Below are 23946 nucleotides of genomic sequence, written 5' to 3'. Positions count from 1 at the left end.
GAGACGAGCTGCAATGGGCCTGAGACCGGGCCTGGGGGTGCAGCGGCGGTGACTAGGGGGGCAGGTCCTGCACGTGTGACCGTCACAGGCAGTGTTACCAGGTTTCTCATCTTTCAAGAGAAGACAGAGATCTGGATTTTTAAAAAATGTGAAATCTCCAATTTTAAAGAAACGTTGGAAACTAAAAAAACAACAGAAAAAGAAGTGTGGGCTAAAGAGAACAGCCAGGGGCCAAATCCATGCCCCAGGCCTGAGACCTCTGCGGCCTGCCGGCATTGTGGGCCACGAATGGCCGGCAGGCCTGCCCTGGATTGGGTGCTGCCGGACGCCTGTCAAGGGACAGGCAAGGGCCCAGCTGAGTGGGAGGACGGGCTTCCAAGGCAGCCGCAGGCGGTCAGGCTGCGCCCAGCACCCCGACTCTTCGGTTTTACAGGCAACATCTTATTCCCGGCTGTTCCGAGGTTGAAAAACAAGGAGCCCCCAGGGGACCAAAGATTCTTTAGATAACACACACAACAAATTGCATTTTACTTCGCTTTAATTAAAAAATATATAAATACATGCCAAGGGATTTTTTTTTCTTAATAACAGGTTGAAAGAACAAAACAAACCCCAAACCTGCCGGGACTCCCCGTTCCTAGGTGGCAGGAGGCCTGCAGGCGGGTCGCAGGCTCAGCCCCAGCCCAGGGGTCAGGGGTGCTGCCTGGAGAGGAGCAAGTCTATGCCGGGCCCTCGGCAGTGGGGCACCCAGCCCCGCTCTGTGACACGGCCCCAAGAGGCCCTGCCCCTCAGGCCACAAGGGCTTTCCAGGGAGCAGGGAGAGTCCTCCGCGGCGGGGTGGCTGGAATCTGGAACGCGAGGTCTGCGTGGATGGGGCAGACCCCCACGGCCCCCAGCTCCTGACCCCTCACTGGCCAGTGGATGTCCGTACAGAAGGCTCGGGGCCTGGGCAGCCTCGCCTCGGAAGCCCTTGGAGGACGCTCCCCACAACCCAGGTTCCAGAGAGATCGGGAACACGAGGAGGAGAGCAGGCGGGACCAGTGTCTCCAAGCTCTCCCCCAGGCCCCGGGCTGACGAAGCACAGTCCTCGGGGCAGCGCCAGAAGGGCCTGGGAGCAGGCGGGCGGGCAGCCTTCCTTCCAGAGTTCCAGGCCAGGAACTATAGGCGGGGCCGCAGGCTGGGCACACAGTGTCCCCGTGCAGCGGGCGGGACGCAGGGCCCCCCCGTGCCCTGACCTCGCCAGGCTGCACCGCACACGTGGGACCCCCAGGAGAGAACATCCTCTCCTCAGGGCCAGCGCTGGGACAGGAGGCTCAGAAGTGGACCCACTTGTTCCAGTTGGCCTCGTGGGGGAAGGCGCGGCCCAGGCGGAGCGTGCAGTCCAGCGTGGGCTCGTAGAAGACCATGGGGCTCCCGCCCGGGCTGGGGGGCGTCTCTGCCTCTCCGCGCGCCGGCTTAGAGAAGAGCGAGGCGGCCGGGAGCTTTCTCAGCTGGCGCTTCTGAACGCAGCCGAGGGATTCCAGGCCCTGCAGATGACACAGACAGACGGGTTCGCAGGGGCATTCGAGGACCACGTCCTCTGTGCCCGGAGCTGCTCCCAGAACAAACACCTGAACCTGGCCTTGAGAGACGAGTAGGGATTGACCAGGGGGGTTTAGGCAAAAGCCCAGGGCGAGAGAGAGAAGCGCGTGACCAGCATCTGTACAGCGGCCCTGTGTTGAGCAGGGGTTGCAGGCCAGCTTCCAGATGGGGTTCTGTTTGGCCCAGACCTGCTGTAAAGTGCGGGGAATTTCACACTGAACTTCCCGTTTCCACTTCTGTGGAAAAGCTGGAGGCCCAGGGCACACAGGGCCGGAGCGCACGGCGGCCATCAGGCTGAGCTGCCCTCAGGAGGCCGCGAGCACGTCTCCAGCTCTCCTGCCACCCACGGGGGCTTGTCACTCACTACTCACCTGTCCCTGTGGGCCTGTGAGCCTCTGAGCCCTGGTCTAGAGAAAGGGTCAGCGGCAAGACCCCGGGAACGCCAACATGTAGGCCTGGGCAGCAGCTCGGGGCTGGGAAAGGGTGCTGTGAGGGACGGCCTGGGGACAGGAACCCAGGGCAGGGCTGGGGGATGTGGGAGACTGGGCGCCAGCAGCGCTAAAGGGCACAGAGGCCAGAGGCAGGAGGACAGAAGCGGGCGTGGGGCTCGGCCAGTGCCGCGGCCTCAGAGGGCAGTGGGGCTGACGGGGGGTGGGGAGTAAGCAGTGCGGGGGACACCTGGGGCCCGAGGCTCTTCTGAGGAGCCTGGCTGTCCGCCAGGAGGCCAGTGCACCCCCGCGGGCCAAGCCTGTACGTGGCGGCCACACCCTCGAGCTCAGCCAATGCGCCCACCAACCCTGGCCCTCTGAGACTCAAGCCCAGACCCAGGAAGAGGGAGCTGCAGTGGGGGACGGGGACCCAGTCACACCTGGAGCAGCTCGAGCACGGCGAGGGGCTGCAGGACGCCCTCGTAGTGCTGCAGCAGGCAGCTCTCGGGCACGCCGGGCCTGGTCATGATGTGGTGCAGCATGCCCTCCATCATGCCCTTGATCACAGGCGTGTTCAGGCGGCCGTCCACGATGCGCCACGGGCGCCCGATGAAGCGGATGCGCTCACAGTCCCTGCGGGGTGGGCACACGGGCGTCAGGCTCGCACGGTCCCAGCTCCGGGGATGGGACACCAAGGCTCAGCGAGGTCCGGCGCCTGGCCTGGGGCTCAGGGCTGGGGACCGTCTCCCTCTTGCTCTTCCACCGCCCCCTCCCCCATCTGGACAGACGGGGCCCCAGCCCCACGGCCCACGAGCGCCGGACCCACATCACCGCACACTGGCGGGGGCAGGGGGAAGTGCTAGGACCTCTGGATTTACCAGCTCCATCTGGGACCCGGGCCACTGGCTGCCTCGCCTTCTGACCAAGTTCTCAGGTCTGTACTCAAAAGTTCTACTTCTGTGCTGTATACGGGGGTTCCAGACACACTTTCCTTAGAAGGTTTCTGCTAAAAGCTTAACCAGTGACTGGTCTGACACACAGGGTCCCGGCGTGAGACAAGCCCCAGGGTAGCTGGACACTTGGCTCTGACCGCGTGACTGGGCCCTGGCGGGGGGCGACATCTAAGCTGGGAGAGCACGGCCCCGCCAACCTGAGGGTGATGTACACACTGGGGCAGGCGCCCCCTCGCCAGAAAGGCTTTTGTGACACCCACTGTTCCCGACGGACCGGGCGCTACAGCAGTCAGCACTGCTGGCCCTCGTCCACCACGTGCAAGGAGCACCTGCCTGGCCCCCCAGGGAGCGGGACCAACAGTCCCTCCCGTGTCCCGGACCCCTGTGCCACACAGATCTCTGTGAAAGACCTTCACATAATAACTGATCTTGGACCCTGGGGACCACCCCCAAGGCCCTCACGGCTCCCCCCCGGCCCAGGCCACCCGAGTCCGAAGCACACCCACCTTTCCCACGCTGCCTGGGAGAGGCCCCCGGCCGCAGAACCGTCCGCCAAACCTGACAAGAGAGAAAGGGTGTGGGAGACTGAAGGAGGTGAGGCCCCTCTCTCCCTCCCTCATTCATCCCGCAAGTCCTTCTGGGTCTGGGGATAAAGCAGTGAACAAAGCAACAGCAATCCCGCTCCTCAGAGCCTTCACCCTGGGGCGGTGGGGCGTGGCAGGCAAAGCCTGCACGCCCAGGACGACACGCCCAGGACGACACGGGGCAGGTGGCAGGGTGCAAGTGTGCAGCCGTGCTCAGGGCCCGAGGACGCCCCGCCCCGGGGAGCGGCGAGCGCCGGAAGCCCCGACTGCAGAGCTGGGGGTGTGAAACCCTTGGGCAAAGACATCCCAGAGGATTAGAGCATGGGAGAGGAAAACGGGGCACCTGCCAGGCCCCTGGGGAGGCCAGAGCCCTCCCCTTTCTGCTTCCTGACAGGGATGCTTCAGGAAACACCTCTTTCCAGAACCAAGAGCGCGACCTGTCCTCATGATTCACAGGTCGGCTTAGGGGCATCTGAGGCCTCTGCCCTCTAGTGGAGATACGAGTGTCAATAGGCAAGAGCTTCCCCCTCGAAGCTGAGGCCGTGAAAAGCTGATGGATGTAAAGGCCCCTTTTGTGGCTGCAGCAGGTTCCTGGCCCATCGGGCCCCGTGATAGAGAATGGGCGGGTGGGGGAAGGTGGTGTGGGGGACAGGGTTTGGTACCTCTGGGGTCTTCAGGGCCCTCCGGAAGCTGGGCCTGACAGCTCAGCTGCTCTCGGCCTGGGGAGCTGGGTACCCCGACACCCTCTTGGTCCTCCTGCCTGGCTTCCGATGCTCTGGGGGAAGGCTCCCTCACGCCTGTGTCCTCAGGAGCTGTGGGCTGGGCAGGCACCTGGGTTTCTGGTTCTTCTTCTGCTCTGGGCCCCAGGCTGGGGGCCAAACGCACGTCCTGGAGTGTGGGCCTCTTTGTGGGGGGCTCCGGGGCACTCTCGGGGTCGGCGCCCCCGCCCTGGCTGTCCACATCTGCACCGGCCCAGCTGGCACGCCTCTTGGTGCTCAGGGGGCCCTGAGAAGGTGATGCCTGCCTCTCAGAGGGGCTGTCCTCGCTGGAAGGCCCCTCGGGGGGTCTGGCCTGGGGATCTTCTCTCTGAGGGTCAGCGCCCTCCTCTTTGTCTTTCAGGCGCACCGAGTGCAGGAGCCAGGGCTCGGCAGAGGCCATGGACACCAGGCGAGCGGTGTTGCCGCCGACTTCCAGCACCTGCTGTTGCTCTAAGAGGTCCTAGGAAAAGCAGGAGACACATGGCGTCTGTAGGGATCCCCAGGGTCATCGGGGTCCCCCTCCCCTGCCTGAGGTGTTTAAGCGTTCTGAGCAGTGGCCAGCCCAGCTCCTTCAGGACAGGTGGCTCCGCCTGCGCCCTCAAAGCTGATGTGACCTTACAAGTCTCCTTCTGCCTGGCCAGCTCCTCCTAGACTTAACACCCCGAGGGTTACCAAGTTCTTCTGCAAAAGCCATAATTAGTCCCAAGTGAAGGACAGTGACTCCTTCCCTCGTTCACCACGCCCTCTTCCCACGTCCTTGTTCTTATCTATGAGCTGCACCAACTCTGGGCAGCACACGGGGATTCACCAACATCTTTTTCTTTTTTATTAAAAAACCCACAAGTCAAGATTCAAGGAGTTTGCCCCTGTCCACAGCCTGGACGCAGGACTCCCAGCCACATCACGCGGGTCTGGGGAGGGTTAGCTGCGCACGCGCCACTAGGGCCCTGTGCTGGACACCAGGGAACAGAGGGAGCTGCCTGCCCCTCGCCTCTCGGCAGCCAGTGGGATCCGCTGCCTGGGCTCCAGCACCGGGGCCTGGGGAAAATCCTCACCCTCCCTCCCAGGGCCCCAGAGGCACCATGAGTTTTAAGAACAATCCAACACCAAGTGAAAGGTACTCAACAGCCCTCTTGTATTTCCTGTATGGGTAAGAACTCCTTTGATAATGACAAGTATCGACTTCCACCCCCTCCCCGCTGCCCCAAGAACACACAGCAAGGCAGGCACCTTGCAACATCAGTAACACACAACATCGATGACAACTGACACGCGGGAGGGCAAGCCAGGTCCCGGGGCACTTGATCTAAAAGGTCCAACTCTTCTCACATTCTTCGGGTTCAAGGGTCACTGATGAAAATGGGTCCGGGCAGGGAAAGCTGTAACCAAGCAGGACCCTACGGGGCCTTTGCGGGGCAGGCCTTTCCCCCACACCCTCTGCTTTAGCCCCTCTCTGAAGTACCCAGGTAACAGTATCTGGTGCACTTTCCTGAGCTGTTTTACAGAGGCGAACCACACCCCCCCCCACCCCCATCAAATGGAAGAAATTTAAATTTGCAGTCCCCAGACCTACTGGCACCTAAGGACTGACAATGTTAACTAACCCCTGGGACACCCCCCTGTTCCCTCACCATCAGCCAATCAGAGCTGATCACGAGCTGATCACGAACCCTGAGACCCCTCCCCCTCACCTGGCCTTTAAAAATGCTTTGCTAAAACCTTTCAGAGAGCTCGGGGCTTTCTGGGGCATGAGCCACCTGTCTCCTTGCAGGGCCCTGCAGTAAACCTTTCTCCCCTCCAAACTCCGACGTTTCGGCTTGTTGGGCCTCATTGCGCGTCAGGCACGCGGACTTGCGCTAACAAAGTGGTGAGTACTGTGGACCAGGTGCAGGGTACCTGGAGACAGCAGAGACAGCAGAGACAGCAGAGAGCTGGGGAGGACAAGGCCCATGGCTTGGGGGAGCTCCGGCCAGCTGTGCTGAAGAAACAGGGCCCAGAGTGGCCAGACCTTCTAACGTTCAGGAGAAGCTGGCAAAATTTCAGGCAAGATCTCCTGTCTTCAATGTTGACAACGAATCCAGCTTTTGAAAAAATTCCACTACGTGCCCCAAGCCAAGCCCACCCGCAGCGTGCGTCTGGCCCGTGAGTTGCTACTTCTGGTTTGGCTACCACAGGCTGCCTGAGAGCACTGCTCACCTGGACGTAGTCTGCGAAGGTCCGGGAGCGCTCCCCGTCTGTCCTCGCCAAGGCGGAGAACCTTCGGCGCAACTCCTCCCTGTCCACCCCGAAGCAGCCGGCCGCTGCGATGGCCCCCTGGACTTCCAGGGCGGCGGCCACGTCTCCGGGTTTGTACCCAGACAGCGCCAGCTGGTGGGCGAACTCTTCCAAGCTGCAGGTGTCCTCCTGCCTGTTTATCAGCCTGGTGAATGTGTCAGGGAGGCAGGAGGTTCCCACCATCAGCTCTTCCAGAGAAGTGACTGTGGAGACCAGGAGGACCAGAATCAGCCCTGAGAAGCCCCTCCCCCACCAGACCGGTGTACAAGCGATGCCGAGGCAGGTCATGCTCCCACACCGACTCACTGCTCCCCAGATGTCCAGGGGTTGCCTCCTGGGTGGGCACGGTCAGGCCCCTGGCAGTCGGGTTCCTGACACATGCCGCCCTGGGCCCTTGACTGCAGCCCACGCGATCCCCAGAACCAGCATGATTCTCTCATTCAAGACTCACAGGGAAGGGCTCAAAGGTGGGGCTGGGGTCTGAGAGCCAGAACCCCAGAGCTCTGGAGGGAGCGGGGTGGCCCTCCACTCAGGCTGCCCGGGCCCCACCCTTCCTGATGCTCCCATGTGCACGGCTCGCAGACCCCGTGAGATACGCCGGGACCCCTCCATGAGTCCCGACTTTTGTTCACACCAGCCACGGCTGGTTTCTGGTGCTTCCTGTACAAGGTGTCTCTGCTCAGACCACAGGCTACAGGTCATCACATTTTTGCCTGGGCCAAGCTCCTGACACAGCACAGAATACTGACTGTGGTTGTGAAGGTAAACACCTCAACACGTGAAAATAAAGGCAAGTCAGACAGAGCAGGAAAGGGGTAGGAAAGGGGAAGAGAAGGGCAGGGACGAGGCCCTAATATTCTCGTTTTACGTGGAGGGAGGAGAGACTGCCAGAAATTCAGGGTGCAGGGAATGGAGGTTTAACCAAGTCATTATCGTCTCAAAGGCAATCAACAGAAAGAACTCAGGAAAGTGTAAAAGTTGGAAGTAAAGGAGATGAGATAATGAATATAAGCGGAATACTCATGTTTCACAGCAAGAGGTCAAAAGACAACACTCAGGCAAAGAGACCGTGGTGAGCGCTAACCGCACGGCGGGCACAGCCCGGGCTCCCCGAGCGGGCAACTCAGGACGCGCGCCCTCTGCGCCGGCCGCTGCGGACAGCAGGGCTTTTCCTTTGCTTTCCACTTTGGCTCAGTCAGTGGTGGCTGCCGCACGTGGCCTTGGGAGCCTGGCCGTGAGCCCCAGGTCTGGGCTGCGGGGCAGCTGGGGGGGCACTCACCAGCGGCTCCGAGCCCGGTGGGCTTCGGGGTGCAGCGCAGCCGGAGCTTGACCCGGCAGGAGTTCACCACGATGCTGTCGCTGGGGTTGAGGTTGCGGTTGCTGACGATGCCGGGGGCGCAGCAGCCCTTCATCAGCAGGTAGTTGGTGTGGGAGGCCTGGCGGGCTTTCACCTCGATGCTCCGGCGCTTGGCCCCTGAGCCTTCGTCCAGGTCTTCCTCTTCATCCTCGTCCTCTTCCAAGGCGCCGTCCTTTCCCAGGCTAGGAGCAGAAAACGGACCTGGACGACGGAGCCCAGCCAAGCCTTCTGCTGGTCTGGCCGCCCCCTCAGAGAGCGGCGCTCCGACCACAGACACAGCCCTGGCATCCAGCTGTGAGGTCAGGTCAGCACAGACTGCGCTCCAGATTCATCTCCCTCGTCCACCTTCCATACCCGCCCCCCACCCCACGTCCCTATACCTGTGTCTCTGCAAGGGCTGTCCCTTCGGCCTGGAAGCCCTTCCTAGTCTCTGTCCCAAAATGCCTGCTTTTCCATTAAGTCCCAATTCAGCTGTTACAGCCTCAAGGAACCTTTAATGACCCCCCTGCTCTGCCTACCCCACCCTCCGTGCCACACTGTTCTGGGTCCTTCTCTTTGGTGTGGCCCAGTCACCCCCTCCTCTGGCTCCCCCGGCGCCCAGAGGCAGCAGCAGAAGGTGCTGCACTGGACACCGTACTGGAATCCCTGGTTCACAGATCCGTGAGGCCCCGACCCGGGAGCTCCCGGAAGGCACTGCCGATACCCACACCATGCCAAGAGAAACGCAGAGAAACGCAGCACGTGTTCGCTGAAAATAAAAACCAGATGATGGAGGAGATAAAACTGCAGATGCCACAGCCTGAGAGGAAGTGATGGTGCCCAAAGCCCCCGACGGTGCTCGCAGCAGCAGCCCAGCGGCTGCCCTGGCTCTTACCTCTTAATGACCTCGTTCTCCACCATTGAACTGTCCACCACAACGATCTGCTCTGGGATCCTGACGTCCATGGAAACAAGGCCCAAAGAGAAAAGGGTCAGGACGGCCACACAGTGTCCTCCAGGGCCGTCCAAAGAAAATGCCACCAGGTCGCTCGTGGAGTCGTTATTATCCTGGTCTTTGAAGGAAAAATTATCAGGCTGGTCCAACGTGCCGGCAGCCCGGATTCTGTCGAAGAACTGGAATGATTCTGTGCAGATGGTACTCGGAAATCGCCACGTGAAAATCCTACGCAGAAAGAGAAGGGAAGGGCCTTTCTGAGGACAGGGTGCTGGAGGCCTTGGTGCGGACGGGCTGCTGGAGGCCTTGGTGCGGACGGGCTGCTGGAGGCCTTGGTGCGGATGGGCTAAGGGCACTTCAAACCTTGCCGTCAACACTAAACACACCGGTTTCTCCCTGGAAGCCCTGTTTTCCATCTCAGATAAAGATGCTGCACCTTTTCATCTAACCCAACACCCTAGGCCTCGCGGTACCAAATTGGGGAAGATGAATGTGCTTTTTGTAATCATCTTTACACAAGGCAAGCCCTGAACCCCTACAGAGGGGAGGGGACATGTGTGTGTTCGATCTCACAGTCTCCACTCGGAGCCTGCAGTCAAGCCCTTGCCTCTGTCCAGACCCTGTAACAACCTCTTGCTGACGTGCCGCAAACTGGGTCTAAAAAGTACATGATGGGGTTTCCCTGGTGGCGCAGCGGTTAAGAATCCGCCTGCCAGTGAAGGGGACACGGGTTCGAGCCCTGGTCCAGGAAGCTCCCACATGCCAAGGAGCAACTAAGCCCGTGTGCCACAACTACCAACCCTGCGCTCTAGAGCCCGCAAGCCACAACTACTGAGCCCACGTGCCACAACTACTGAAGCCCACGTGCCTAGAGCCCGTGCTCCCCAACAAGAGAAGCCACCGCAATGAGAAGCCCACACGCAGCAACAAAGACCCAACGCAGCCCAAAATAAATAAATAAATAAATAAATTTATATATATATATAAAGAGCAACTTAAAAAAACCCAGAAAGTACATGATGGCTTCCAAATGAAGTGTGTGAGCCTGCAAGGCAGGCGGCCTGGTACAGCTCGGAGCCATGAAGATTAGGACCGAGGTTTGCCCAACCGGGAGGGTGCACTTTTAGCTGGTCTAATTATTAGAAACTCCCCAATTTGATGGGAAAAAGGGAAACAAACTACCTACAAAATTGATAAAACACCCCAACACAAAATATGGCGAGCATTAACCTTATGCCCATACAAGGTGGGACAGACATTGATGAGAAACTTGGTCCCAGAGGCTGTGTCTCGCGAGGCCCAGGCCGTCCTGCTCTCTGATGAAGAGGGACGCCCGTCACTTCTACTCACCTGTGCTCCTCTCCGCAGACAGGCCCCGCCCTCCCCGTGCTCACCTGTGGTAGGTCTGGGACAACTGGTAGGACATGGGCGCGAAGGGCAGAGCGCGGTTTTTCTTGGGGCCCAGCGTGTGGTTGACCCGGCGCCGGTTGACCAAGCTCCTCTTCTGGTACTCCACGAAGGCCTTCACCAGGATGTGGTCCTTGTACTCCCGGTAGAGGCGGAACGTCTGTAACACAGCAGGCCGTGCGTGAACAGGGCTCTCCAGCCGGCGGGGGGGAAGACCCAGATGTGGACGCACAGAAGCCACCGCTGATCATTGATGGAGGAAGCGGTTGGCGGTGGGGGAGAGCCCGGAGGAAGCCCACATCCCGACGGTCGGCCTGCACCCACCTTCACGTCACCTCAGAGAGTACAGAGAACAGGCAACCGCAGGGAAAGGCGGATGCCATTTCTCTGGCTGCAAAGACGCTGGGAGCTGATGCAGAATCATCTCTGATACCACTGTATCCCTTACCACGACCTAACCCATCAGCATGTCTGCTGGGCTCTACCCCCAAAATATGTTCCCAGACGCATCTGGTCTGTGCCATCTACACTGCCACCATCTGGGCCATGCCACCATCGTTTCTCCCCGTGGCCCCCTGCCCCCAGCCTGGCCACTCTGCACAGCAGCCAAAGTAGCCCTTTGGTGCCTACATCAGACCACACGTTCCTTCCCTGCCTCGAAGCCCCGACGGCATCTGTCTGCAGGGGGAACTCTCAGTCCTCACTAGGCTTGACGAGACCCCCGTGAGTGGGACCCGGTCCACCACGCTGGCCTCGACTCCTACAGTAAGTGCAGCCCTTGCTTACCGCCCTCCAGCCTCACCGGCTTCCTTACGCTTCTTGACCAAGCCAAGGCACTGCCGCCTCGGGGCCTTTGCACTTCCCGCTCCCATTTCTCGGACAGCACACTCCCCCAGTCTCTACGTGGCTGACTTCCTAACCTTCAGCTCTCAGCTCACACACTTCCCCTCAAAGGCCAAATCCTCCTCCGTCCTGCTCCTCTGCAGTCAACTCAATTACATGAACCTGTTTCCTTTACTCCATAGTAACTGTGTCTACCTGAAACGATCTCATTTGCTTATTCACTGTCACTCTCTTCCAGAAGAACACAGACTCGACTCGTACTGCTGCCCCAGCAGGCACCCGGCACCCAGCGTGGGGCAAAATGGAGGGCGGTGTCGGGTCCTGGGTGCTGACGCTCCCCCCTTGGGCCACGCCGCCATGGCTCCCTGGCTCGCAGATGTGGAGCCCGCCCAGAGGGGCAGCAGCTCAGAGGACTGCGGGACCGGCAGTCCCGTCACTCCAGTTTTCCGAACAGCGCTGGTTCAGTCAATTGACAGCAAATGTCGAGTACACACCAGCCTCCAGGAAAGTTCAAAGCACTGGCCAAGAAAACCTGCAGGCATGGCCTGAGAATCCTGGCTTAGCAAGTTCTCTGCTGCACTGACCCCGGGACCCGAGGGTGACAGGAGACTGAGGCTCACCGGCTTCCAGGGATCTTCCGAGGCCACACTGCTGGGAGGGGCGGGACCAGGGAGAGGACGAGGTCTCATCCTCGAGCCAGTGGCCAGGGGATTGGGAGTCAAGTGGTGGTCAGTTGGGGTGCTGGGGCAGCATGGGGGTGGCTCTCCCGGAGACAGAGTGGGGTCTGGGCACATACTGGGTCCTGTCAGTCTGAGGTGCGCACAGTGCCCTCGATTTCTCCAGGTACCAACTCTACGTCCGTCCTGGTGCACGGACTAGCAGGCTGATGGGGAAAGACTGAGCGGGGCGGAGGGAAGAAGCAGGACGCAGCCGTCAGGTCATCACTGCTTCCCCCCAAGCGGAAGTGGAAGCTGAATCCAGCTTCCTGTGAAACACCTGCACCTTCTGCTTGTCTCTTCCATGTGAAGACGAGGATGGGCACACTCCCCAGACGGCCGCTGGTGTGGAATAGGGGCGCACAGACCACACACAGTGAGTGGGGAGTGTGGCACAGCCCGTCAAGACTCCCAAGAGGCTGGGTTGTCACAGACACAGTGAACTACCGCCATCTGGGGCGCCTGTGACGTCCACCTTCCTGCAGCACACTTCCCGGAAGCTCGGGGCTGCAGGGAGCCTGGTAGGATCCCGGGTGACCTCTGACCTCATCCCTTTTCTTTTTTTGGGGGTGTGGGGGGTGGGCACGCCACGTGGCTTGTGAGATTTTAGTTTCCTGACCAGGGATGGAACCCGGGCCCTTGGTAGTGAAAGCGTGGACGCCTAACCACTGGACCACCAGGGAATTCCCCCGACTTCATCCCTAATGACCTCCCACTCCCTGCTGCCAGGGGGAGGGGGTCGCTGAAGAAGGGCCCTGTGTCCTCCTTGGGCTCAGGTGCTCTCTCTAATGCGACTTCCCACACCCTGGGTGGTCAGGGAGAGTGACAGCCCCTTGGCACCATCCCTACCACTCAGACCCAAACTGGAAATGGAGCTAGAGGAAGGAAACGTGAGGCCACGGCCCTGGCTGGGACACAGGGACCAGGCTCTTGCCATAACTTGGGGGCTGGGCTTTCTCGTGTGATGGGGGTTGGACCGACCCCCGAGGTCCTGCTAGCTCTAACCCCGGCTGGGCAGGAGAGCTCGTCAGCGTCCTGCCCCCTCCACTCCTGACTGCAGACTGTGGGGTGGTGCCCGGGGCCCACGTGCCACGAGAGCTCTCCTGTTGACTCGGAAGCATCCCCGCAAAGTTTGGGACAGCACCCATCTAGACAGATCAGTGGGATGAGAAATAACACCAGCCTTTCGTTTTCTTATTTTTTTCTCCCTCATGTCCCAAACTGGCTTGAAGAGCTGAGTTTTGGGTTTAGAGACTAAATACAAAAGTAGACAGGCTCTACTTGGAACACACTTTTGCACTCATTAGAAACAAGGGAAGCACAGGCTCGGGGAGTGGGCCCCTCCGCTGGGGGCTTGCAGCCACACAGTCTCAGGTTAGACGGATGAGCTCTGGGAGCTCGGGCATGGGCTTTTTATTCTCTGAACCTCAAGTTTTCACACCTGTAAAAGAGTACTTCCCACGCTTAGTGCGGGGCTGAATGAGATCCGCCTTTCTCTTTCATCCTTATTCGGCCACAATAAAGCAGCATTACAGTTCTAGTAAGTTCTCAGGAGATATATGACTCAACGCCTGCAGAAAGGCAGCTTTCCCACTGGGCGATATCTGGCAATCAAAATACGTTGACAATTGTCCGTTATAATTGGAAAAGATATGCCGTGTAGTCCAATTACTTTCTCAGCTCTTTTGAGAGGTTCATTTCCTCTTCTGCCTAATTTTCTGCCTTCCACATTAGACTCAAAACCTCAGCGCTGGGAGGGATTTTGGAGGTCACCAGATCCTGTGCCCATACTTCAAAGATGAACAGGGGAGTTCCCTGGTGACCCAGGGGTTAGGACTCAGTACTCTCACTGCTGTGGCCTGGGTTCAATCCCTGGTTGGGGAACTGAGATCCCAAAAGCAGCGCGGTTCGGCCAAAAAAAAAAAAAAGATGAACGGCGTGAGGGCTAGAGTCCCAGGGGCAATCAGGTCCTCTGAGGCCCTGCGGTGAAGTGAAGCGGTGGAAACCTCACACGGCCCGGCCTGGGAAGGGCCCTGAGTTCCAGAGCACAGCTGTGAAGCCGCTGTTGCGCCCCCGACACCCACCTGGAATGACTGGTAGATCTCCATCTGGCTGTCCGAGAGGGCCAGCGTGCTCTGGATCAGGTTCTGGAGCACCAGGAAGTGGATGTCATCCACGCTGAAAGAGACGAGGCAACGGGGCCACGTGAGCCCGCAGGCCGCAGGGCACCGCTCAGCTTGGGTAGATTCGGTCTCAAAAAAGTTTTGAATCTCACAAAAGTGATACGAATGTCCAAACTAGTCATAAACCAAAACAAAAGAAATGATGGTTTTTATGCCTTACGGATTGGTCCGTTTTCACAGGGAAAAAGTTTCAGTCTGGTGGGCAAGGGGTGACATAACCTGGAAACGGGTTCTCATGACAACTAACACGTGTGGTTAGTGCTTAGATTTTCTTTTTGTCTAATTTTAAACAACTGTTTCTCCCACGAGAATAGGCTTTTCACTGAACACAGAGCTAAAAATCAAATTGAATACTGATTATCCAAGACGGAAAGAAAAGGCTGAAGCTTCTTTCTTTCTTTTTTTTTTTTTTCTTACTTTTCGCCGCGCTGCGCAGCGTGTCAGATCTTAGTTTCCCCACCAGGGGTCAAACCGGCGCCCCCCTGCGGTGGCGGTGCGAAGTCTCAACCTCTGGACCACCAGGGAAGTCCCAAGGGAGTTTTTGCTTGGGAGGTTCATGGGCTAGGAGTTCAAACCCCTTCCCCAACCCGTCCTCAGGCTGGGCCAGTGACAGGCGGGGTGAGGGGTCTCTCCCCGCACAGGGCCTAATAATAAGTAATTCAGTCTCTTTGGGCCCAGTGGTCTCTGTTGCAGCCACTCGACCCTGCCGTGAGAGCGTGAAAGCAGTGCAGACTACACGTGCAATGGGTGTGGCTGTGTTCCAATGACACTTTACTTCCAGAAACCGGCGCCAGGCTAGACTCGGCCCTAGATGACCCTGTGCTAGGCTGCAGACAACCCAGTCGAGCAGCCTAGGAAAAGGCACTGGGTCCGTCGGTACTTGCCTATGAAGTTCATCCTCTTTCCTGACTTGGTCTTTTTCATCTCCAATCATCAAAACTCGGTATCTGCATAGGAAACAGAAGAACTTGTGAATGGAGCCCAGCTGACCTTCCACAGCCAAGGGGATGCTCGCGGGAGGTGGCTACTGACTGGCTAACGTGGCGGAAAAAACAGTAAAGTCCCTAAAACTGAAACATGTACATGTTCATTAAAATGAGAAAACACCACGTTCTGCCCATCGAATTGAGCGTGTTGCAAGAATGAGGGTTGAGGAAATGAGGAATGTTCGTTCACTGCCCATTTTGAGGCAACAAGGAGACGTGAACTCACAGGGAGCGACTGTTAAGTGTTACCGGAGGAGGACAGACAGCTGTGGGTTCACCATGATGAAGAACAAGCATAAGGAAGAAGGTGGCGAGAAAACGCCCCACAGGGCATAGCTGTATCCCGTGATGGGATTACAGGTTAATCCCCGGTCTACTTTTCTGAGCTCCAAGTAATATTGTTTTATTGTGTTCATACCAAGCAAATAAATATAGAAGTAAATCGTAGAACTCTACAAAACAACATGGCCACCTGTTTGAGACATTTCTTTGGTTTCTACAAAACTAAAGTCAAAACTCATCTTTGCAATCGTAAATGCTTCCTAAAATTTAGGAACAAGACAGAGCACCTTTTCAGAAAAACGTGACCCGATTTGGGCCAAACAAGAAAATATCTGGAACCATCTTCTTTTTTGCTTTGCCTGCCCGAATGCTCAAGATCAAATTCAGTGGTAAACTGTTACAGCTGGAACTTTTTTCTTTCCTCTAGATGGGTCATGAACTCTTATTTAAAACTCTTAAACGTCTCCTTTCGTAACTAAAAGTTGCCCCACAAATTTATTGAAAATATGTGGGGACAGAAATTATACATAGGTAAACAGGCCACTTGAAACATCTTCAAGACTGAAGAGAAACCATGCCACCTGTGGGTTCTGGGGAAGAGTGCGTGGCAAAGGCAAGATCTGTGAACGACTACAAATCACTCCTTGGCCCTGGCACACGGTGGGCACGACATCAACTATTTGTTGGGTGAATGAAAGGACGAGGTCCCCAACGGAAACGCAGACGGCTCACTGAAAAGGTACCACACAGTTCACAGTGGGACCTGATGGATGGACGTTGTCTCTACAGGAAGAAATGTGGAAATACAGTGGCGAGAGTGACTATCCTAATGAGGATGGTGAAGAGAAGGAAGGGATTCACGTTTAGATGAAGCAGCGGAAATAGGTCTGGTTCACAGCACTCAGGATTTTCAAGTTTCACAGGTCTGGGCTCAAACCCAAGCATGTTCTTTTCCAGATGCCCAGTGGCTGAGCTGGAAAGAGCAGGGGCTCTGGGGTCAGACCTACCTAAGCGCAAACCCTGGCCTGGGGCTCACTAGCACTGTGACCTGGGGAAGTTAAGTACACCTCAGAGTTTCCTCGTGCTTAAAATGAGCAATCATAGCGAAAGGACTCCAATACTTGGGCAAGCCAGAATTAAGTCAGAGCAGGGCCTTCCTGTGATGGAAGGGAGTACTTGGTGGGGCGCGAGGGATGGCAGTGCCTCCCATTTTCAAGTCGCCCATGAGAGGAGACGAGGGCATCCAGAGTCAAGGGTAGTGCAGGGTTCGCTGCAAGGTCAAGTGGAACGGCTGGTGGGGGACACACCCGTGGCGGTCCTGGCCGGTGACTTTTCCTCTTGCCCCAAAGTTCACACAGAACCTTCTCAAGGGAACCTTACCTGGCAAACAGCTCCTTGAGCGTGTCTGGGATTTCAAGGTTAGGATTCCTTAGGGCTGAACTGAACTTCTCTTTAAGCTTCTCCACAAATTCTTTAAACTCGCTGGCACAAACCTTTCAGCATGAGAGAATGAGATGTGAAGCCCTTTTTCTCCCTGAGTGGAGGTTTCACTAAGACACGTTGAGGGACAATCTTGTAGCAAACTCCCTCGGCAGCGACCTCCCAGAGACACTGACAGAAACACTGCCTCCTGTGCCCTCCTGCCTCCCCAGCCCCCCGGGAAGGCGACAGGTGCTCACCACTTCACTGGGAGATGGAGAGCCTTACACCTGCGCCGCCAGCACTCTCCCCCAAGCCCCGGGTGGGAGCCCCGAACGTGTCCTGTGCAGTCTCCTCCAATCAGCAGGCCTGTGTCCCCTTGTCGCCTCCCCCCGCCCAGGTCTGTCCCTCTGTGACTCACCTGTGCAAGTCGGCCTCCACCGCCACGCTCAACCTTGAACCCCAAACCAGACCCCTCCTCCTCTGTACCCAACCTGCGACCATCCCAGTGCAGACCTGGATCACAGCGTGGTCCCTCACTGCCTCGCCACCCCCAGGCTCACACCTCCAACTCATCCTCCATGGTGTGGCTGGCAAACCGACCCCGTCACCCTGTCACCCGGTGTCCGGTGCTACAGGACAAGTTCACACTCCTCCCCGACGCCTCTCACCGCCGTCCTCCCATGGGGCACCTCGCCCCCCTTCCTTCTCTGCCTTTCCTCGGCTGGTCCCTCATCTCTGCAGTCTGGGCTCAGTGCTGACACATCTGAAAAGCCCTCTGTAGTAGATGCTGTTGGTCGCCTCCTTCCTTCATCCCGTTCTCTCTTAGCAGTGGAGCCAGCCCTAATTTGGTGTGGGGAGAAGCCTGCCCAGCTTCCCGAGGCGAGTCAGGACGGATCTTCTGGGAAAGGCTGTCCCCTCCCTGGTACAAGGGCCCTCTCCCCACTTCTTCTTGCCCTGGGATTCTGTTGTGAGGACCGAGCTCCAGCAGTTACCTGGCGGCCATGAGGTGACCAGCATGAGGATGGAAAGCTGACCACCAGGGATGGGGACGGAGTGACAGGATAAACTTGGGACCCTGAGGACATCTCTGCTTTGCTGTACCTGCATAGGATGGCCTACTTCCAGGCTGCTTGGCACATGGGGAAAAAAAAGCCTTAAGCCCTTGTTATGTTTTTTTTCCCATCACCTGCATCAAAAGCACGCCTAATTCTCCCTCTGAGACCTCAGCGGCCTGTGCTTTCCTCTCTCAGGGCGGCTGCACTGTTCTGCGGTGCACATTTACTTCTCTGCCCATCCCACTGCCCTGTGGCTCCATTTCAGCTGGTCTCGCCTGGCGCAAGGCCGGACATACATGCAGCGGAGTCCGGTGTTAGCTCAGTGACTGAGGGGTGAGCAGACTCTGAGCCACAGAGCAGAGAAGCCTGGGTCTGGAAAGACAGCTTCCTTCCTTGTCAATCACCGTCCCGGCCCCACCCACAGAAAACTCAGAAAGAAAACTCATGGCCGGGCTTCCCTGGTGGCACAGTGGTTAAGAGTCTGCCTGCCAATGCAGGGGACAAGGGTTCGAGCCCTGGTCCGGGAAGATCCCACATGCCGCGGAGCAACTAAGCCCGTGCGCCACAACGACTGAGCCTGTGCTCTAGAGCCCGCGAGCCACAACTACTGAGCCCGCGTGCCACAACTACTGAAGCCTGCGCGCCTAGAGCCCATGCTCCACAACAAGAGAAACCACCACAATGAGAAGCCCGCACACCGCGACGAAGAGTAGCCCCCGCTCGCCGCAACTAGAGAAAGCCCGCGCACAGCAACGAAGACCCAACAGAGCCAAAAAGAAAAATAAAATTTTAAATTAAAAAAAAAAAAAGCAAAAAAAACTCATGGCCTATCCACGAGCTTTCCAGAAGTCTAGCTGTTTGTAATTTCTGAAGAGCAACCCTATTTTCTTAATAAAGTAGACCCAAGATACAGCAGCGTTGCAAAGAGACATGGCAAATTCTAATCATCTTTAAAACTGATGCTGGACCCAGATCAAGTGAGGGCCACAGCCAAAGAACTGACAAGTCAATTTCCCAAATGAGCAGGGGGAAAGCCCATGTTTGCAAGGCTGGCAGAGGCACCGTGGGGCCCAGAGGACCAGACTAGAACCTAGAAATCCCTGCCTTCAGGGCAGCCTGAGCCCGAGCACCGCGCGGGGCCCACCTTTGGGTCTCCGTAGTCGCATTTTCGATTCATGAAATCTCCAACCAGCGCCTTATCCTGGTACACCTCGGCGAGGCAAACCCTGTGGGGAGAGCAGGCCACCGTGAAGTCTGGGCAATGTAACGATGCCCACGTTCAGAACCACTGGGGGACTTCCGTCCTAACAGTTCTGGCCTTGGGCGAACACGAAGTACGGTCTGCTTGTGTGCCTGCCGGGTGGCTACAGCTTTTGAAGATGAAGGATTAGGGGTCGGCCTGTTTGTGCTCACGCTTCACATCTCGACTTCTCTGCGCTTCTGCCCTCCGCGTGCAAACTGAGAACAGTAGCTTCCACCCGCCTGCCCTCACGGGGATTCGGCCAGGACCACAGGAGAGACCTATGTCAAAGAGGATCTTATATTTAAGAACAGGCCCTGGTGTTTGGTATTCAGAGCTCCGGCCTCCTCCAGCACTCTGTCCATCGCACACATCTTCACATCTCCAGGCACCAAAAGAGCCTGACCTGCCCAAAGGGAAACGGAGGGAAAGACAACCAGCGTTTGCTGGGCTCCTAGGAGCTGCGCACTTGGAAAGCTGACGCTGCTCCTTCATAAACAGCTTGCAAGGTAGAGACCGTCATTCACTTCGCAGCTCAGTGGGGCGTAAGGTCCGCCCCTGCCCCCGAGGTCACACAGAAGCCAAGGGCCAGGGCAGGTGGGACAGGTGTGGATACTATTGGTATCGTTCTGCTCACAGCCTCTAAGGGGAAAAATGCCCCGTCCCAGGTCCCACAGCTCTGAGCTGCAGGGGACGGAGACCTGGCCTGCGCACCCTGCAGCCCCCTTCATGTCCCCCTTCCCCGGCTGCTGCAGGACAAGAGGAAGAGCGTCAGGCGGGGCCAGGAAACCCAACTTCCAGATCTCACTTCACTGCCAGCTCACTGTCACCCCAGCCAACTTGCATGCTGTCTCTGGGCCTGTTTCCACTCTGCAAAAAGGAGGACTTTGGACCAGGTGATCAGAGCCCTTTCAGACAGAACATTCTAAGAGTCTTCCATGCACTGGGGAAGTGGCTTCACACAGAAAGGCCCCTTGGTGTGTCTAACCCAGTGGTTCTCGTTGGGGCGATCTGCTCCCCCGGGGGGGCGTGTGAAGACATTTTTGATTGTCACAGTTGGCGGGGGGTGGGGGCGGGGGTGGGGGTGAGGGTGGTGGTGGGTGTGGGCGGGTGGCTGCTAAACACCCCACAGTGCCCAGGACACCCCACAACAGAGAATGAGCCACCCCACATGTCAGCAGCGCCGAGACTGAGGAGCCTGGGCAGAGGGCTGAGTCTCCTCTGCAGTCCAGGGCTGGGCTGCTTTCCTTGCAATCTGGCTGACTGCAGGCAGCGCACGGCTCGGAATCAACCCGGAGCCAAGCTCTCCCACTGACCCGTGGCCCGAACATCAGCTGGTGGAAGCAGCTCCGCTTCCCGGCCTCACCCTCATGCTGGCTGCAACACTCGAGTACCTTCCCACGCCACCCGCTGGGCTTCCCCACTCGAGCCCACGCCGGCAGGGGGAGGGAGCTGCAGGAGTCTGACGGGGCTGGGGACGGCTTTACACCGTGGCCCTGAGAGAAACAGACGGCGGGCAGCCTCCCTGGCAACTGACGATGGGGGAGGCTTTGCAGCTCCTGGCCAGCTGCCATCCCCGCACGTCTTTAGGGAACGCCCAGCTCTGCTGAGGAAATGGCTGAGTGCATTTGATCCATCGATCCTGTTCCTGTCTAGCTCCTTTCTGGAGTGAGCCATGTGATGGACCACTAACACGGAGACATCGAGAGCTGCTCTGGAGTGTCGAAACCCTAGTGGAAACGGGCAGAGGCCTCTTCTTTCACCACACGCTACTCAGGTGAGGTGAAGAGGTAACATTCAGCGCTGTCACCTAGCCTGTTTCTTCACCTGTAACAAAGGAGCACCTGCTTCGCAAGCTGTTCTAAAGTGTAAGTAACACCTTGAATGTGAAAGTGCCCAGAATCACACCCAGCCCCCCAAATCGAGGACAATCTCACTAACAGTCTCCAACAGACTACCGACGTGCTACTGGACGACTCAGATTTTATCTATCTGGATTTGACCGCCGACTCTTAAGCAAATGGGATGAAAGAAGTGTAAAGAGTGAACTAGAAGCACCGGGAAACCCTGTCTTGGAGTCATGGAAGGTCAAAGGAGGCTTACTTGTAGTTCAGATAGGCCTGTGGATTTTTGACTATGTAGCGAGCTCTTCGTCCGACCGAATGGGATGTTTTATCCAAAGACTCTTCCAAGCTTGAGTGCAGAATGTCCCGCACGACCTGCCAGGGGACAAACGGGCCCTTCACCTGGATTAAACACAAGCCAAGACACAAACTCAGTATCCTCGGAGCCCACATTATGGGTCACTAATGTAAAGGAGGGGGGAATACGTCCTGTGGAACCTCTTTCCTCAGCGGACACTCAATACTGTCACCTCACGCATTTACTGGGCACCGACCATGTGCCTGGCCCTGAGAGGGTGCTGGGCAGAGAGGAATAAGACAAATCCTCCAGGTCCAGTGGGAAGAGTATCTTTTGGTGACTAGTAGAGGTGCTCGGAGGGTGCTTGGGTAATACTGACTGGAGGGCAATGCGCCACAGGAGGTCAGGAGTATAGAAGATGCATTTCATTAGACGGTTGTAGAGGTTTAAGTACCCATCACGTACACTCAAGAACGCTCTGTGTACGGCGCCTGTGGTTACACTAGCGGAAACGGAACGTGCCGAGTCACAGACTCAGGAGCCCCTCTCGGTGAACACGCGCAGGAAGGCACAGCCCGGGTGAGGAAGGGGCTTGAGGACAGGGTTTTTTCTTTAGCGCCCCAGCAGGAGTGGGCCCAGGAATCTGGTGTAAGTCGAAGCGAATGAGCGGAGGGTCCGTGCAAGGCTCTCCTGGCTCCCCTGGCTGCGTGGAGGGCGGGGGGTGGGGTGGCGGGGGAGAGGCCTCTCCCGTCAGTGCTGTGATGAGACAAGGCCAGGTATTAGGGACAGCAACACGCCTTCAGGTTCCTCCTGGCAGAAGGGATTGGGTGGGGATTTAGGAAGGGGTGGAGGGATAAGAAAATCTGGGGCAATAATAATACAGAAAAGGGATTTAATGAGCTTGCAGGCAGGGTGTCAGACCTCTCAGTGGGTTTCTCTTGGCTGGTGTGGCTGAGAACAGGAAACACAAACGGGGCTCCTATGAAGCCGCCTCACCTACTCTGCCTGGCAGTATTATTGCCTGGAAGGGGCCCTGGACGGGACACAGGCAGAGCCCACGCTCTGGGTGGCTTCTGGGAACCAGCCTGATGGGACATTCGCCTCGGCATGGCATGGGAGGCGGGGAGTGAAGCCGGGGACAGCCACCGTCCCACGCCGACTTGGTCCGCACGGACAGAGGGATTACTGCATGGGAGGCACCACGCAAGGGGCTGCAGCTACAAAAACAAGTAAGAAGTCTCTCTGCCTCTAGAAGCAGCCACTCCAGTGGGCTAAGAGGCGCCAGAAGCCAAAGGAGCAGCGTGAAAGGTACGCGTCCAAGGGGCAGAGCGAGAACGCAGTAACTGCTTCCCTTTGGCAGGATCAGGGAAGCCTTTCCAGAGATGATAAGCGGTTACTGAAAGATAAATAGGAGTTTTCCAGGCAGATGAGGGTGGGAGGCGGGGAGCAGGGAAGGGTCAGATTCCTGGTGAAGAGCGAGGGAGAGCACGGCTCTCAGCCGTGTGGCCTGCAGCCAGGCAAAGACATAGATGCGTGGGCCGAAGCCAGGAAACAGATGTGCAAAGATAAGCACGGCGGGCGCGCGGATAACTACGAAGAACCTGCTGTATAGCACAGGGAACCTCTATCAGGACCTTCTAATGACCTAAATGGGAAAAGAATCTACAAAAGAGTGGATATATGTATACGTGTAACAGATTAATTTTGCTATACACCTGACACTAACGCAACACTGTAAATCAACTATACCCCAATAAAATAAAAACAAAACAAAAGAAGAAAACGAGCGTGGTATCCATTGCTAGGATTCTGGGAAATGCTTCTCCCAGTGGCCAAGTGGAGTAGATGGGATGGATGAGAGGTCCTAGGCATGAGCCTCCCTATGTGGGTCCCATAACGAGAGGGACTCGCAAATCAGCGGGCCAGAGGCTGGGAGGGGGCGGGGGCGCTGGGCCGGGTACCTTGGTGTTGAGGACGTTGCTGGCAATCCGGCAGAGCACGAGCAGCCCGTCCTCCTGCATGGACCAGGTGACGCGCAGCCGGGTCATCCTCTGCAGGGCGCTCTGGTCGGCCTCGTCGTGGTATCGCAGCCTTTTGCTTTTTTCTTCCGGGAGCTCTTCTAAGGGGGGAAGAGGAGAGGGGGCCTCTAATAACCAGTTTGGAGCTGTCACTGTGGAGAGGGGAAGGGTCCCTACCCAGCAGGTCAGACTGCAGCAAGGTACTGGTCATCAGAATCTCATCGTGCGGGCAGTCATGTACACTAATCACAAAAGACTCAGCCCATCCCGACAGACTTTTTTTACCCCTTTCATCGTTTCTCTTTGGTCACATTTCATGGCGATGGGCTGGGCAGCCTGATGCAGCCTCTTGTTAGTTATCTGCCCATCTCCGATCCTTCCCTTGGAGGCACTGAGCCCTTTGAAAGCACCTCGCACAGAAGCCGAGGGAGCCTGCTTGGGGTGCGCTCTCTGGACAAGTGGGTCCCCACCATTCCCTGCTCTGCGACCTCAGAGATGCTGTGCAAACTCTGGCGCAGCGTGGGGACAACAAGGCCCACTCTACGGGGCTGCCTTGAGGAGTGAACGAGACTGGGTATAAAACACCTCGCGCAGCACCTGGCACAGAGTAGCTACTACCTAAATAATAACGATCACTGACATTACGGAATGTTTACTAGGTGCCAAACGCTGGAGTAAGCTTTTTACATACATTCACTTACAATTAAAAATACTACTTGGCAACAACCCTATGAGAAGGATACAATTATTATCCCCATTAGGCAGCTGAGGAATCTGAAACAC

The 23946-nt window shown here is 57.4% G+C and overlaps 1 protein-coding gene across 1 annotated transcript in view; it reads right to left on the bottom strand.

Annotated features, from left to right (window-relative positions):
• Positions 1 to 1235: 1235 nt before the first annotated feature.
• The window catches only part of GTF3C1 (general transcription factor IIIC subunit 1), a 72196-nt gene continuing 49485 nt past the window's right edge, over positions 1236 to 23946 (bottom strand). Inside the window, exons 24-37 of the mRNA XM_082857238.1 lie at positions 23107 to 23264; positions 21107 to 21249; positions 18908 to 18989; positions 16667 to 16779; positions 14903 to 14965; positions 13920 to 14013; positions 10264 to 10436; positions 8810 to 9097; positions 7858 to 8117; positions 6501 to 6781; positions 4209 to 4764; positions 3469 to 3520; positions 2450 to 2642; positions 1236 to 1526 (exon numbers count right to left, since the gene is read on the bottom strand). Of these exons, the coding sequence (XP_082713364.1) occupies positions 1314 to 1526; positions 2450 to 2642; positions 3469 to 3520; positions 4209 to 4764; positions 6501 to 6781; positions 7858 to 8117; positions 8810 to 9097; positions 10264 to 10436; positions 13920 to 14013; positions 14903 to 14965; positions 16667 to 16779; positions 18908 to 18989; positions 21107 to 21249; positions 23107 to 23264 (2669 nt within the window). The 3' untranslated portion in view covers positions 1236 to 1313. The remainder of the gene's footprint in view (positions 1527 to 2449; positions 2643 to 3468; positions 3521 to 4208; positions 4765 to 6500; positions 6782 to 7857; positions 8118 to 8809; positions 9098 to 10263; positions 10437 to 13919; positions 14014 to 14902; positions 14966 to 16666; positions 16780 to 18907; positions 18990 to 21106; positions 21250 to 23106; positions 23265 to 23946) is intronic.

The sequence above is a fragment of the Leucopleurus acutus genome (assembly GCF_964270905.1).
Source record: "Leucopleurus acutus genome assembly, chromosome: 16".
In the NCBI taxonomy this organism is placed as follows: Eukaryota; Metazoa; Chordata; class Mammalia; order Artiodactyla; family Delphinidae; genus Leucopleurus; species Leucopleurus acutus.
The sequence above is the reverse complement of the archived record's forward strand: the minus strand, read 5'-3'. Positions and strand labels throughout refer to the sequence as shown.